This window comes from Salarias fasciatus, chromosome 22 (genome assembly GCF_902148845.1).
Source record: "Salarias fasciatus chromosome 22, fSalaFa1.1, whole genome shotgun sequence".
Lineage (NCBI taxonomy): Eukaryota > Metazoa > Chordata > Actinopteri > Blenniiformes > Blenniidae > Salarias > Salarias fasciatus.
In genome coordinates this window covers 2,449,115-2,465,836 of record NC_043765.1, presented here as the reverse complement: position 1 = coordinate 2,465,836, position 16,722 = coordinate 2,449,115, and the positions used below count along the sequence as shown (strand labels likewise).

The window sequence follows — 16,722 nt, the reverse complement described above, 5'->3', positions numbered from 1 at the left end:
AGAGCAGGGCGGATGGTCTGGCGCATGCGCGTTCTTCAAAAAGTGAGTAACCGACGTTTGCCTTCGTCTTTTCGAGAAAATCCTGTATTACATCTTTAAAATGGATTTTTTATTTCTATTAACTACGTATTAATTAAACTGAAATGTCTTTTTTTCTATTTCTAGGATGTGGTTGGCAGCAACATAACAATACCCCAGTGAGTTGATAGTGGTGCTCAGGCACAGGGGCAAATCTATTCTATTGTTAAATAGCTTTCTTTTTTTTAAAGTTAAAACTGATAATAGTGTTGCGTAATGTGCTCAAGCTTAGTCTTAGTCTCTTCAATATCCTGGTGTTGATTTGATGCTTTAGTCTTGGAATATTGTCGTCTTGATCTTGTCTTGGTTTAAAGATTCTTTGGTCTTGATATTTAGTCCTTCTCTGTTTTTTGATCTTGACCCCAACACTAGTATTCAGTATAAAGACTGAACATTGTTGTTGTTGTTATTATTAATAATTAAAAAAAAAAAACAGCCTGATTTATTGTGAAGGAGCAGAGCGGAAGTGCCTTGCACCTGCGCTGCAGCTTGACTGAGCTGAGAGTGACGCTCGTGAGCCTCCCTCAGTAGATTTTCCAGCGCAGACCTCCACAGCCCAGTCCACTGCTCCACTGAGCCCAGACCTCCTCTCTGCTCCCTGGACTCTTTTAATCTCTCGCTTTCTCCTTTCTCCTCTTTGGGCGTTTCCTGTTTCTTTTTCATCTTTTTTTGGGGGGTTTTTTTGTTTGGTTTTTTTGCTTTTTGTTTTTTTTTCTGATCGGTGGATTTACAAAAGGGCGTGTTTGTCAGGTCTGGATCGGGAGTTTCATCTCCTGTAATCTGAGGAATGACAGCAACCGGAACGGGACTGACTGGAAACCATGGATTATAAGGAACTGGGACATCACCTGGAGGAGAAGCTGACGCTGACAGACAAGAGTGAGTTACAGATTCAGTCCTTCGTTTAGAGAAGCAGGTTCTGGTCGGAGTGCGAGTGTGAATCGATGTCACCTCTGGGTTCGATGAGTGAGTCAGATTATCGCTCACATCCTGGAAACGCTGCGCCGAGCTGTGCTCTCTGTTACCAAACCCGTCCGGGTGGGGGGGGGGGGGGCCGGGGGGACCGGCTCGCCCCGGCCCCGGCCCCCACCCGGGCTCACAGCGCCCCTGGCACCCTGACCACAGGAGACCATCAAACACCAGACCCTCCAATCACAACATGCACAATGAAGGCACTCTGCTCAGCTGGATTTATGTCAAATCCCTGTAAATATGCAGATTATATCACTAAATCCTGCTCTTCTCATCATACTGACACCAGAAATCTCTTTTCTCAATGAATCTGCTCGACAAAAACAGGAAATCTTCTCATAATCTTAATTGTTTTAAAATTCCAGCCAGCTCAATTGTCTCAAAATAATTTAAAAAGTCCTAAAATGGTTCTTTGTGGTCCTGGAAATGCAGATTTTCCTCTATTTCTGGATATTTTACACTCAAATTGTTCAATTTATAATCCTGTCTGATGCATTATTGTAAAAGAATATCATTTCCCAGCTTGCTACATCTGTTTCTTTAATGCATACATTTACCTATTGAATTATGGATCCCGGTCAGCATCAGTGCTGCTCCATGCAGTATTTCTGCAATGTGGCTCAGTGTTTTTACACAGACGCTGTGCAGCAGCCTCCGAGGAGAGGAATTCTTCTGCAGCTCCAGATGAACAGTAACAGAAACATGAGGATGAATGAAGGGTGCAGTCCGGTCTGTTTCACTGGAGACGCTGGGAAGAAGATGCTTTCATGACATTCAGCGTCCGTCCGTAAAAAACTGAGTCGGTTCATCCAGTTTGCTCTGAAGGAGGCTGGAGCTGCACCTTCACCCCAATGACGAAGGTGACTTTCTCCTCACCGCCTGCTGCCCCCCTCCCCCCTCCCCCCTCCATCCCCCTCCATCCCCCCCACCCCCTATGGATGGATGGATGGAGGGAGGAACGGCGTCTGCTGCAGCCTTTTTATCACCGCAAAGCAGGAGGCTGTGATGGAGAGAGTGTGTGTGTGTGTGTGTGTGTGTGTGTGTGTGTGTGTGTGTGTGTGTGTGTGTGTGTGTGTGTGTGTGTGTGTGTGTGTGTGTGTGGATGCCTATATGGGCACCGGTGGCCTTAATAAGCGTGCTGAACCGTGCAAATGATACAAGGCAAGATTGGTTACAGCTATGATCCTGCTCACACATGGAGCCCTTCTTCTTGACACGCACACACACACACACACACACACACACACACACACACACACACACACTCCATCATTTCTCATCCGTCCTTCAAACGTTGCCTTTCTGCATTATTGAGTGGCACCGTCTGATGGTACGTTGTGTTATTGATAGAAACAGAGCTCAGAATCTGACCGACACACACCGACACACACTCTGGATGGTTTATCGTTTGGAACAGACGACGTTTGCAGCAGTTTTCTTGGACCCCGTTTACTCCACAGCATTTCAAGTGAAGACTCGTTTTTGAGTTTTCGTTTCAGGAAAGTTTCACGTTTACATGACGATGGTTTGAAAACCATGTCTTTAGCAATGAAGCACACACACATGCTGCAGATCACCAGGGTGGACTGATAGTATGGTGACTGTAAACTCTAAAACTACCAAGTCCAGGAGGATCTGGACTGGTACCAGGACCAGGCCCAGGAGGATCTGGAAGCCTCTTCTCATGGAAAAACAGATTTCTGCAAACATTTTCTTTGAACTCAGAGTCAAACACGCTGCTCAGAGCCCTGCAGTGGTCTGTCCGAGGGTCCGATCCGGCCCGCTCTGAGTCTCCCCAGAACCGCTGACTCCATCGTTCACCATGAAAACACAAAACCTTTCTGAAACTCATAACTTTGTCACGGAAAAAGGATCCTTTATATATACAGTCTAAAACACTAATCCTTCAAATTAAAGTGCAGAAGGAGTGTTTTAAGCTTCAGGGTGACTCTGTGTTGCCTGTCGGTGTGTGTGTGAGTGTGTGCTGTGCATCGGGCCGGTTTTCAGCCCTCAGCCTTTATATTTACACCCTGTTTTGAAACAATCCTCTTCATGTCGGTTCGTCTGCAGCTTTGAACAGATTTTTTTTTCGCCGTGCGCTGGAACAGGCCGGCATTGTTGTGGTCCGACCCGGCCCGCCGCTCCGTTATCTGAGACGTGAAAACAAAGCGTGTTTTGGTGGGCCGGCCCGTCGCAGCGGGGTCCGCCGACATGTGACGCTATCGGGAATGCGAGACGCCGAGAAAGGCAGAGGGCGTTAGATAAACAGGAGCATTCCTTCTCTCTGACTCCGTCCTGAGAGCAGCAGAAGACAAAGCCGGCCGGGTCGGTTTGCTTCGGGCCTGCGGGCCTGGAGGAGGGACCGCCGTGATCCCAAATCCAAGTGCTTTATCCAGGACCGAGGGCTGCAGACCCTCCTAAAGCCGCTGGATCACCCAGAGCCCCGGCACCCCTCCTCACCCCTCCTCACCCCCCCCGACCTCGCCTCTTCTGTCACCCCTCATCAGAACTCCGCCGTCCAGCAGCTTCACGCCGTCCGAGGGCAGATTTCACCCGCTGTGGGGGCGGGATGGGCGATCGGCCCCCCTCTCCCGCGCTCTCAGGGAGTGTCGGAGTCAAACTGAGCCTCTCCAAGACCCGACATGTTCAAAGACTCCCTGTTCGCGCCTCACAATAGGAGCGGCCCCGGCTTCCTCTCCAGACTCGTCACTCTCTGTTACAAAGGAACTGAATATGTCTTCCACATAAAAAAAAAAAAAAAAGAAAAACAGCCCTTCTGCTGCTGACGCGGCGTCCGTACGGACACTTCCTGCCCGGACGCTGCCAGGAGTTAAACGCTCCTCTGGAGAAGGAATCATGAGACGTGGGCTCCCCCCGGCCCCCCCGGCCCCGTCATGCTGACGCGATGTTCCTGGAATGCTGTCAAGATCACAGGCCGCCTGGAAATGTAGAAGCTGGCCTAGAAGCCCTCGTCTGCCGGCTCCAGATCCGCCTCTGTCATTAGTCAGACTCCCTCATTAAACCGAAGTTCCAGAGCCTGCCGGCTCCAGGACGTAAATACAGCTGCAAAACTCTCCAATCTGCAACCGGGACGCTGATTTATATGAAGAATAGAGGTTTTCCTTAAGACTCTGAATCTCATGAAGTTTACTGCGGCAGCCAGGAGGAATCCTGCGTTTGACGCTTATTAAACTGAACAAATCACTTGCAAGAGTTGGTTTTTCTGCTTCTGAAGAACATATACAAGAGACACAGTTTCACCACAGAACTGTTGATTGGAGAAACACCTTTCTGAACCGGACAGAACAGGAGCCGTTCATCACAACCAGAGACAAGAAATGATGGAAAATGATCTGCAACCGACACAAAAAGGCCTCAACAAACACAAAAACAGCCACAGAGAGACAGAGAATATACCTAGAAATATATAAAAAGAGACAAAAAAAGAAATCAGATGCTTTCAAAAACCTCCAAGAGGTTCAAAAATAGACGCCAAACATTCATTTATTCACACACACAGACCTCAGACAGACCTCTGATGGCTCCGAATGCAGCAGGACGACAGAAAAAACACGCAAATGGACTTTAGAGAGACTTTAAAAGGCACAAAACCTTCAGTGAGGAGTGAAGCAGAAGGCAGAAACACGCAAAGTGGTTTATAAAATACACAACGGAGCCACCGAGAGCTGCAGAGAAGATCTCAATGAAGAAATGATTTCAAGGTGGCGCAAAGGTTTGTTTAAGAGACAGAAACACAATAAAACACCTTCAGATGATAACTGATCTGATTTCTGATGAACGCTCACACACAGGAAACAACGATCCTGAGAGAAAGGCGTCTTTAGATTTGGCTCTCCTCATGTTTCGACCATGAACCAATGAATGGCGGCGCACGCTTCAAAATGACATTAATAATAATGGAACGAACAACAGAATCACACAAAGTCACTGAGAAAGATTCCAAGATTCCTCCTACATACTTAAAGAAAAACACATTAACCAAACACAACATCAAATTAACTTAATTCACCAAAAAACATATTTTATGATTCAAATAATAAAGACATGGACTGAAATTCCTCCAACAGATGCAAAACATGACCATAAAATTGCAATATATTACTTAAACAGACATTAGATAATCACAGAATGGTTACAGGGTGTTTTTGTTTCGGAATTATATTCATGAGCGTCCTGTTTATATGGGAAAAATGAAGGATTGACTCCTTTCTCATGCCGGGGTCAGTGAAGCGTTCTGATTGGACGGGGCGGCCGTGACGTACTGACGTCTCCAGGAAGTAAACAGCGTTTTTCTCGTCTTTCTTTCTCGATTAACTTCAACGCTGCAGCTTTGAAAATGTCCGCGTTGTTAACCGCCCGTCGATCCGCTTGTTTCATCATATCCAATTCTTCTAAAACTGCTGTCAAATAAATCGTCTCCATACAGGTCGAACCGCGGACAGGGCGCCGCCATCTTGGAAAATTGCGTCATCACGATGGAGCATGAGCAGAATGACTAGAATGAAGTCGCCTAATTTACATATAATTTCACTTCCTAACGGGAATAAACCCGCCGTGCTATTCAGATTTAAATCTAATTGTAAATAAAGTTCTCAGGTGTGTACATGGTCATTTCAGAGCGGAATTAGGATTTATTCGGATTTTTATAGAGGAATAAAAAGTCCCATGTAAACACATGGATTACTCAGGTTTACACACACACACACACACACACACACAGGAGTGTGTGTGAACAGCGCGCTAATAACATCATTTAGGTTCAGAAGTACCTCTCAAGTCTTGAACATGTTGTCATGGAAACGAGGCCTTCATACAGTAAATCGTCTGAAAGTGTTGCTAAATGACGACGTTCATTCCAGTAAAAACCAACTTTTCCCATCAGAAAATTCTAATTAGTGACTTCAAAGTGAATCCGTTTGAATCCAGTCTGTAGCGGTAGAAAGAAAAAGCTGCGGCTCTCCGATTGGTCGGCTGCATTTGAACGCAGCGTGAGCCTCACTGTGATGCCTTCAGGGGCGTCTCCACTATTGATCCAGTCCTGGGGGCTTTTCTTTTTTAAATTCTGCTGCCTCGACTCTTTCCCCCCTCAGAGGCTCCACTCTGTCTATTAATGTTTAATTAGTCCTCATTAATGCAGCGGAAGCGTCTCCGGGGTGAAACCGGCGCTCGCTGCAGGAGGCGCGGCGAGATCGTCTGTCTTCGTTCATCTCCTCCTCTCTGATCTGCCATCACCAAACACAATGAGACTCACCCTTCACTGTGTCTGTTTCTGGTTTGTGTTTGAATCTCTTTTTCATTTATCTCCACTGAGTTTTTCGTAAAAGTCTTGAAGTTTTTTTGTCCTCGTGACTTTCAGAGCTCGTTTGTCTCAATGAGCAAATTCACAGAAAAAACTCCTAAGAAGTTCACAGTCCTTCACAGCAGGAGATCAGCTTTTTCATGTCGTTCATGCTGTGATTGTTGGATGCTTTCCGACGTGTTGCCCCCTCCTGGATTGGAGGTGCAGTGCATTTTCTCTCCGGTCCTCGAGGTCCAGCGTCCTGGGTCCAGATGTGATGAGCAGCTTTTATTGGGAGCTTGATGAGGCTTCAGCTTCAGCTTATGACGTGGTGAACAGTCATTTGTTCATTTGTTAATAATCGATGTATCATTTATCACAATATTTAATAAAGGATAAAAAAGCTGAATTGATAAAAAGTACACCTGTATATTCCTCATGCTGTATTTTTGTACGTGGAGGTGTAAATATTCTCTTCTATGTACATAAGAAGGACAGAAAACTGTTGTATTTCACTTTAGTTTCACATATCTGTCCATAAAATATCTGAAAACACAGAACAAACAGCTTATTTTCCCACGTTTCGCCTTCATCCCTTCAGTAATGGCAGCAGGATTCTGCGTGGTCATGCTCCTCTCTGTTGATTCCAGTCGTCTGTTCTTGACCGTCCCGAAGGCAGAAAGTTGAGCAGATGAAAGCGGAGCCTCGAGCGCCGCCGGCTCCACGTTGCTCAGAGTTATGTCCTACTTTACGGGTCCAAAACACCAGCAGCTGTGGTCTAAATGCGACTCCGTGTTTCCATCACAGAGCAGCGGCTTTTGTTTGGTTATTAGGAAGTAAGAAGTGAGAATCACACGGTCACTCCAGCTGTTCTCCTGAGGGGCCGGACACAAAGCGTTATACTTCATTACTGTACTTTTACAGATATTCCATCTCACTGTACTTTAGTATTTACTTGAACTTAATTATAAAGATGATTCAGAGTCACACTGAAAGCAGCTGATTGGAAAGCTAAGTGATAAAGTTATGTTGATGTTGTTTGAATGCAGCAATTTCCTGTTTTCATTTATAGACTAAAAAAATACATGAAAACCAAACTTCTTCCCAATAACCGCTGATCTCAATGAGAAGCTCAACAATAATAGAGACCTGTGCACATTATCAGGATAGAACACAGTGAGTGATGGCAGAACAGGGACTGTCTTCAGGAACTCGTTCATTTGTATTTTCAGTGATTATTCTTTGTGCCTGTCTCTGGCAAGGCGGCAAAGAGATTTTGGCTGCAGAACTTTGCCGGAAAACTCGTTGCGCACCGTTTGGAGCAGCACCACAAAAAGCACATTAAAACATGTCTAGATTCCAGGAATGGTGTGCTGTGACTTTTCTTGGTGTTCCGGTGAGGGAAAAAAAATCAGAGAAAATTGCCTAAAACCAGCAATTTTTTCCCTTGTATTCCAGATGAGAGTCGCCCGAAAAACACACACACACACAAATAATCATCCCCAAACAACTCCACTGTGCCTCGCCATACTTTGACGTAGAGACGTTATTGAAATATCGAAATGCAGGCATTTTTGTTCTATATCCAGATGTGAAAACCTCATTTAAATATCTTCTATCAAATTTAAACAGTGAGCTTGAAAGTTTGGTAAGAGTTTCAGTGGTTTTTGGAGTTTATAATGAGTGTGTATTGGAGAGGTGTGTATTGGAGGGAGTGGGAGAGCGGCAGTTAGAATGCGGGAGACTAAAAATAGTTTTTTTCTTATCCCCACGGCCACATTTCTTTCTCAATCTTCACAAGTTATACATCAAAACGTAGGTATTTTCCTTGTGATTCTCACAATGTTTTATTTTTTTTTCTATCTCAAACGGTTCTCTCTCCAGATGCATTTGTTTGAGGAGAGTGCAGAATTTTCTCCCCATCCACTCCAATGCATTATAGAGAGAGATTTTCTCGCCTGAATGCAAAAGTTCATACATTTTTCCAAACTCGCTGTGGCTTTATGGATGATCCTGCAGACATGAACATTTCAAAATAACTCCATGAAAGACTTCTGACGCTCACAGTAAAGAAAAAAAAATTCAATTTCACCTCTGAGTCCTCCAGAAATGACATTTCTTCAACCATACAATCTGGATGAAAAAGTGCTGATTCACTGTCATGGCTGCTGAGTGCAGCTGGTCTCCATGGCAACAGACACACCTGCTGACTCTCTGTCATGGCGACCTCAGCACAGAGTTCACAGTGAATATGGACGAGTTATACAAACACACACTCACACACTCTTGGCAGAAGTTGGCAGGCACAAAGTAAAATTTCCTCTGGAATTTTCTAGTTAAAGTAACCATGGCTTTTTAACCATGACCGGTGGTTGGAATAGTTGGTTATTTTTAATTTTCATAAATTAAAGGAATCACCCCCAAAACAGTTTTAAATGTATTTGGTAGAGTTTTGTATGGTCACAGAATTTTTCCACCTGAACATTATCGTCTGCCGCTCTGCTGAACCTGCTGCTCTGCTCGTATCTGTTCTCAGCCCCACTGACGTGACGGAGTCGCGGCTCAGGAAGTGAAACTTCAGACATGCTGTCTTCCTCCATCTCCAAGAAAATCCTGCCACACTTCACTCGGTTTCTCTCTCTCTCGCTCTGACCTTTGACCTCATTTTTTTTATATGAGTAGATAAAAAGAGAAGCAGGAAAATTGAATAATGGATGATTCATGAGTGATTCATGGTCGTCCCTGTTGTAAGCGGTTGACTAGTTAACCCACTTCTTCATGGCTACAAGCATGCTGTGGTCCCTCTGGTTCTTCACTGCTTCACACTGTAAACAGATAAATCAGGGTTGTTCTCTGGAAATGCACTCAAATATACCTCCAAACACTCATTTATACCTCCAAACGTGATGTCTTTGTCCTCTTCAGTTAGTATTTTTATGTACACTCAGATCTATGTGCAAATACTTCAAATTTATCTTGATTCAAGCTTCATTTTTTTTCATAAACTTACTCAACACTGTTTTTTTTTTAGTTTTTTTTCCTTTATTTGTTTTGCAAAAATAAATTTTAGAGTTTCTTTTCTGATTTTTGTTGTTGTAAGTAGGCAATTATGTGATTGTGAAACAGCTTTCTGTCAGAATGTCAAGAATTTCTGTTCTTAAGTGCTTTTAATGTCAAAATTTAGTTGTCAGCTTTGAAGTCTTCACCTTTTTCTGATTTTAGTCCATTTTTAAAGCCATTTTTTGGCAGTCACTTTTTAAGACAGGTTTTTATCATCATATTGTTTTTATTAATTTTTAAATATATGTCACTATAGTCATCTTCTGCAAGCAGTCAATAGAATTATAGAATAGAAGCTTGAAAATAAAATAAAAGTAATTAATCACGTGATATTCATTAAAACAAAATACTACAAATTTTTTTAATTGATTGATACCAAAAATTTGTTTATGCCTGGATTAAAAAACACATTAACATAATTTTAGCCTTGTTTACTCTACATTGCTTTCAAGTGAAAATGGGTTTTGGGCGTCCGTTGAAAACACAACTTTGTGAAAACAGCTCTAAAGGTGGAAGTTTTTCACAGTGCTGTAACTGTGTCGTGTAGATGAACAAAACAAAGACTTTTTGGAAACACTGGGACTCGGCAGACGGTGACGCCACAGTGGACGCTTCCTCTGCACATGCTCAGTAAGGACAGGAACAATCATTAGTAACAGGCTGTTGTTCTCTGCAGCATGTGTGTGGTTTCATTCCAGAAACTCCCCACAGCGCCCACTAGTGGCCCGGCATGCAAACTGCACCCAGTTCAGCATTTCTTCTGTTTTGTTTTGAAAACGTTGCCTTGAAGACCCAAAACTCTTCTGAAACAGAAACTCAGCGCCGTCGTCTGAGGAGTTCTGCCCTGCAGCAGCTGTGACCGGGATAATTAAAGGGCTGATTTCTCTTTTGTTTCCCGTCAGATTGAAAACTCTCTGTCTCGGGCTGCAGAGTTTGGCGTGCGAGGCCAGAGCGGCGGCGGCTGGGAGCAGCTGAGAGTCACACGCCGAGAGCCGGCGCTCTGTAATTGAAACCGGAGCGGCTGAAGGTTTCTGCTCTCTCATTGGCCGAGCTGCGGAGTCTCTCCTCGTCTGACAGTGATTAGTCGCGGCGTGTTGTGTTGTCGCTTGTCGAGGCGTCCCCCTCTTGTGGCCTGAGTGGGGGAATCTGAAGGGTTCAAAGGTCGCTGTGCTGTTTGTCTGTGAGGCCTGAAGCTCCCCCTGCGCTCTGAGGTGCTGCTGGTTGGAAACTTTTTGTTTGTGAGTTCTTTGTGTATCGATTCCAGACTCACTGACCTTTTAATTTGCTGCTGCGGTTGTGAGATTATTTCCAGTTTCAAACAGAAACATCTCGCGGTGCTTTACAGTCCAGTCAAACCTGGATAAACAATGCAGAGCAGATAGAGGAGAAGAAAACTCCTTTTAAACAAGAAGGAATCAGATTCAGACTCCTCGTCTGTTGTTAGCAACAATATTTATTTGGACCCTGTTTGCACCTCAAGTTCAAGTGGAAACACAAAACCTTTGTTGTGTTTTGAGGATCTGTTTACATGTAAACTGTGGTGACAGCTGCTGAAAATGTAACTTTTTGAAAAAGGTCCGACTGTCTGGATCTGTGGATTACTGTTCTCCCGTTTGTAATGTTTAGAGTGTATTGTTCTCTGTGGTTTCATTACAAAAACAAATCACAGCACCCACGAGTGGCCCAACATGAGAACTACAAAGGGAAAGGATATCGTTTTCAAAACTTTTCTGAATCGAAAATTGTTAAAATGACACATTTTCACTGGAAACACTGTCGTGTAAACGTGGTTTTAGTGGCATCATGAGTTCCTGGCTTGTCTCGGTCGTAGGCTCCTGACTCTTTACTCCATGAAGACATCTGAGGAGCCTCTTTGCCCAGAAGTCTGGCTGTAAACCTCCCGAAGCGTCACAGGAAAACCAAACGAACCAGCAAACAAAAGCAGAAATCATCAGAAGTTTCTCTCAGAAAGGGTTTTTTTCTAGTTTTCTTTGACGTCCTCAGATCAGTGGGAGCTGGGAGCCTCCCCGTCACTCGCAGTTCAAAGCTGCAGTGAGAGAAAGCGACTCCGCTCTCACACTGGAGGCTTGTTTTGGTGGCAGGAATGTGTTTCCTCTGGTTCCCGGGGCGTGGAGGCTTCTCAGCAGCAGCACTTCCTCTCCTATCAGCGCGGAGAGAAGCTGTGGAGGCGTCTCTCCAGGATGCTTGATTCTAGGAGAGGCATGGCTCGTTCCCGGCGTCGGTCTGTGGAGCAGAGAGACTCTTGCTGGATCAGCTCATCCTCAGGAACATGCAGATGCTAAAATACAAGCACGGGAAATGTGGATGCCAGGGATTCCTGAGGCCAGCCTGACCCAGATCCAGCATGTCCCACTCCACGCACGCACACACACAGACACACACACACACACACACACACACACACACACACACACACACACACACACACACACACACACACAACCTGCATAGACAATGGAGACTGACCTGCTTCTCACAGTTTTTCTACAATCAGCAACAAAACGAAACGTGAAGAAATATTGATTTTACGTCATGAAATATTTCTGCACACAGTCTAGAGCGACAACGTGAAAAGGCAAACTCTGGTCAATTCAGCTGATTGAACATGATTTGGACAGACACACATCGTATGAAACAGAGGCTGTGAGTAGATTAACACATTTACCCACCTTTGCTTTGTTTATCCAGCGGTTTTTCTACTTGTCTCCAGTTTTTCACCACAATCTGAGCTCTTCCTGCTGCTCTCTTTCGCTTCTCTGATGTTTCTTTCAATGCTCCTGTGCACATTTTTCTTGTTTTGTCGACATTCTTCTTGCTCCGTCAGTTAAATCCAGCAGTACTGGAGATTTTCTGCGATGCTGTAGCATCACTCTGCCGTCATACAGTGACATCTAGTGGTCACAGATGGTGCGGTCCGTTCCCTCCACCCGTTGGCAGTCATCATGCTATGGCTGATCAGTGTTTGTCACCATTCATTATTTTTGTATTGGTATCACTTTATTTCTGCCATAATCAGCGTCTCCTGTCCGTCCCTGGTTATTCTCATACCACACACGCTCCATGTCTCTGCCCAGGAGGAATTCTGGGTAATGCTGTGTGTTTTCCAGCAGACTGGCGGCATAAGGGGACCAATATTTAGCAGATCAGAGCTGCAAATGAAGCCTTTCTGCATGAGTGAGGTGAAGTTTTGGCGGGTTACCAAACCCTCGTTTCGCTCCTGTTCAATCGTTCTGATAACAGATGGATTTGCTTTTTGTTTTTTTTTTGTTTCGTCTGTCCACTAAACGGCCCACACATGCGAACAGGCCTGGAGCCTCCCGCTGCGTGTCGGCGCTGAAAAGCCGCAGCACGCCTCCACTTTGTGGCGGCGGCCGTCCCAAGGTGCCTCGACAGCCGCCAGCCCCTTTTATGGCCGACTCGCTGCGTGCGGCGCTGGCGGCTATTTATAAAGCGGGTTTCTGTCACAGTGGCACAGAAACCTGAGCCGGCTGCGCAGGACGGGCATCCAGCCGGAATCAGTGCTGAACGCAGATTCTCAGAAGGCGCCGTCACGTGCAGCGTGTGTGTTTTTGAGTCAAGAGGAACCACGTTCCATCGAAACACGCCTCAGATTCAAGCTCCACCTGCAGGAAACGTCGGCATCAGGGGCAATTATGGAAAATTGAGTAAAAGACTGGCAAAAGCAATCCAAAGAAAACACACAATGAAACATAAAACTAAAAGAAACTTCACAGGTAATCTTGTATTTTGATCAGAATGCTTTTGTTTATTCTACACAGAAACTGAAAGCAACAATTTGCAAATAAAAATCAAGACGAGATCAGGAAACGTCCACATTCCTGAGGAATCCTGCGCCAAGAGTCAAGACTTGATTCTAAAATGCAGTTTTCTTTCAGCATTTCCCCGAGTAGCTGAGGTCTCTGTCCAGGTCGGAGGTCAATCAGCAGAACTAGGTCATCCAGACCTGCTGAGTTTGGATCCTGGTACTAATATTTCAGTTATGTCTGATATCTGATATTTATTAATGTAGATATCGGTATTAAAACAAGTTCTACTGAGTACTGAAAACCATGCAAAGACCGAACATGAAAGAGCGATTAATTTCTTAATATTCCAAAACTTCGTCGATGTTCTGGACTGTTCAGCACCAAGAGAGAAACTGGGACTGACTTTCCCTTGAGCAGCTCAACTTTAAAATGTTGGATGGTTCAAATCCCACATCAGTGTTTTCTGATGAGAAACTGCTCTTCAGTTAAAAGATTCAGAGAAAGATATTTTGTGAGTTAAATTGGTGATTTTGTGTGTTGATTACAAGTCAACAAATGATGTGATTAATCGCGATTAACTGTGGTCAGAGTTGTGACTGATTAGTTAATAAATGTAATCGATTGACAGCAGTACTTCAAATACAAAAAAATAGACGAAGTCAATTAAATAACAAGAAGTTTTAGACTAACTTTAAACTTTTTAATCGGAAATCAAAAATCAAGATGCCTTGATTAGGTTTTATACCTTAAATCAATTTCAACTCAATTTCAACCGATCTATTAAAAAGTGGCAGATATCGATATGAATGCTGATCGTTCACCTCCAGGCTTCGATTCTTCGTCTCCCTCAGCCTCACTGAGCTGCTGAAGTCTTTCAGTTGAAGAAAGTCAGCTTCACTCGTGTTTCCTTGTAATCTGCCGTGTTGAGGAGGAGCGCCAAAATCCTCTTTCTCCTCAAATCCTGATCCTTTTTTCTCAACATCAGGTAGGCGAGTCGTCCTGCTCCACGCGACCGAGCATCCTTTCCTTTCCTGTCTCAGGGTTTCTTTATCGCTGCGCACACGGGGTTTTAATTCACATCCTGTTATCCCCCGTCACCCTCACCACCACCGCCGCCTCGTCCGTCAGGCTCCATGTTCGGGGATCTGGAGACGATTTCAGCGTTAGTTTTATGCGGTTCGGTGAGCGTCTGGCCGAACCTGAGCAGAGCATCACGCTCCACCTGGCTCCGGTGAGACCTGGCCTCCAGCCTCCACCCTCCAGCCTCCAGCCTGAAGCTTAAAGCCTCCACCCTCCAGCCTCAGACCTCATCTCCTGCGTCTGCGTGTCTCATGAAGACACTTCAAACTGCATCGCTGTGAGAACAGACACTTTGACCGTCCTCCATAAATCTTGTTCCAAGAGAACAAAGTGTCCCCTCGTCTTCCTGCCTCGATGCCACGCGTCAGGAGGAGGAGGAGGAGGAGGAAGAGGAGGAGGAGGAGGAGGAGGAGGAGGAGGAGGAACCAGTCACGGCTCCTCGAGGAGGGAAAACACATCTGGACTCAAACAGGATGTATTCTGCGGCGCTTTGTCCCAGTCGCTCGGGGTCAGAGGTCAGGAAGCGTGACCTCGTGACCGGATCTTTGAGACGGGATGTTTTCTTACACACACACACACACACACACACACACACACACACACACACACACACACACACACACACACACACACGCACACACACACACTCCTGCACTGTTCACATCACAGAGACTCCAGACTGAAGTCTTGCAGTGGGAGGGACTCAAGGACAGACGTTTCACTGCGAGCTGCAGCTGCTGGCGGCCAATAGAAACGCAGCAGATACACACCGAGGTGAGCCGCTGAACGGCGAGATGCTGCTGGATGGGAGGCGTCCGACCCTGGAACCTGGACGGAACCTGAAGCGGTCTCCATCCAGGCTCCAGATGTCTGCAGCTGCAGCACAGCTGAGTTTAATGCAGATCAGGAGATCGGTCAGGTGTGCTGTACCTGGAGAGAACTGAGAGACTGAATGAACAGGGCTTAAAGTCAACTGTAGTCTGACCCCTTACCCCTGACCCCTGACCCTGTGGGTTAAAGGAGGTGAATCAAAGTGGTCCTGCTGATGTGTTCATCAATGCTGGCAGCAGCCTGAACCCTTCAGGGACCTGCGGAGTGTTGGATCGAGTGTGTGTGTGTGTGTGTGTGTGTGTGTGTGTGTGTGTGTGTGTGTGTGTGTGTGTGTGTGTGTGTGTGTGTGTGTGTGTGTGTGTGTGAAGCAGATGTTAATGATCCGTAATGAGGTTTGACTCCCTAATGAAGGTGTGTGAGACTCCTCCAGACTCAGCAGTGTTAATGGTGTTTGACGCGGCATGTCAGGCGTCGGGGCGGGAGCTGCGAGGAAAACCTGCATCGCCTGTCGGCTTCATTTCATCCGCCGCTAAGTCTAGGTGTGTGTGTGTGTGTGTGTGTGTGTGTGTGTGTGTCCCACAGCGCTGCCGCTGCAGACGGACCCTCAGTCCATCCACAATGGGGACAAATCGGCCGGGAAGGAGCTCCTGAGTCCGGACGACTCGGCCGTCTCGGACCTCTCCCCCAAAACAGACTCCAGCCCGCAGACGGAGACGCCCAGCAAGACGGAGGCGTCCTCCAAGACGGACGTCCGGCCGTCCACTCCCGGATCCAGCAGCAGCCCGCAGCCCAAGAAAGGTACCAGCTGGTGGGCGGGATGAGAGTATTAACGCCTTTCTAACCTCATCACTTTATTGGTTCCACAGTGTCGGTCGTTCTACTTTTAATCGTAATCAAAACTTTCAGTTTGAATCAGAAGTTTGTCACAAAAAAGGATGCATTTCTAAAAAAAACTATGGACAACACACATCAGAAGAGTGAAAATGATGGACAAAAATTTCCAAAATCACCTCTGGAATTCATAATATCCATATATTATGTTGTAGTGTTAGCTTTAGCATTAGCTGAGCACTGTCAGTCCGTCGCGACTGATTCACCCATTAAGATTATCTCTGCAATCTGGACGTTAGAGGAGGAAGATGCTCTAGAATCTGGTGCATTAAAGCTCAGAAAGCTGGAATTATGTTGAAAAATATTATTCATTTCCTCCTTTCTTTTGTTTTTACATGTTGATTGTCAAAAGAAACTTTGAAGAAAGAGAAAAGGTGTGTCTTCTCATCGTCTCCTTCAGGCTCCTTCACCGGCTCCTGTGTGTTTTACTGAAACGTGTGTGTGAAGAGCGCTGAGTGTAACTTCATCTCCCTCGGAGCGGGATTGTTCCGGCATCTTCCAGACTAATCTCAGCCATCTTTCCAGTTATTTGACTTGTAGAGCACACATCCCTGCAGTCTCCTGCACGTCCACACACAGAGGGGAATTCCTGCACACTTCAAAGTGTGTGTGCGTGTGTGTGTGTGTGTGTGTGTGTGTGTGTGTGTGTGTGTGGAGCCGCCGTCGCTCCTTTAAACCACACAGAAGTTTGAAGCTCAAAGAAATCTGATGAATCTGTTTGAA

General features: G+C 45.6%; 1 protein-coding gene across 7 annotated transcripts in view; it reads left to right on the top strand.

Moving 5' to 3' along the window:
• The first annotated feature begins 674 nt into the window (after nucleotides 1-674).
• map7d1b (MAP7 domain containing 1b) overlaps nucleotides 675-16,722 on the top strand; it is a 36,043-nt gene continuing 19,995 nt past the window's right edge. For 2 of the 7 annotated variants that reach the window (XM_030120238.1, XM_030120235.1), the window contains exons 1-2: nucleotides 676-957; nucleotides 15,691-15,906. In XM_030120238.1, the coding sequence (XP_029976098.1) occupies nucleotides 900-957; nucleotides 15,691-15,906 (274 nt within the window). In that variant the 5' untranslated portion in view covers nucleotides 676-899. Of the gene's footprint in view, nucleotides 958-15,690; nucleotides 15,907-16,722 lie in introns of all 7 variants that reach the window. The other 5 variants (XM_030120236.1, XM_030120240.1, XM_030120239.1 and 2 more) reach the window with 4 other exon arrangements.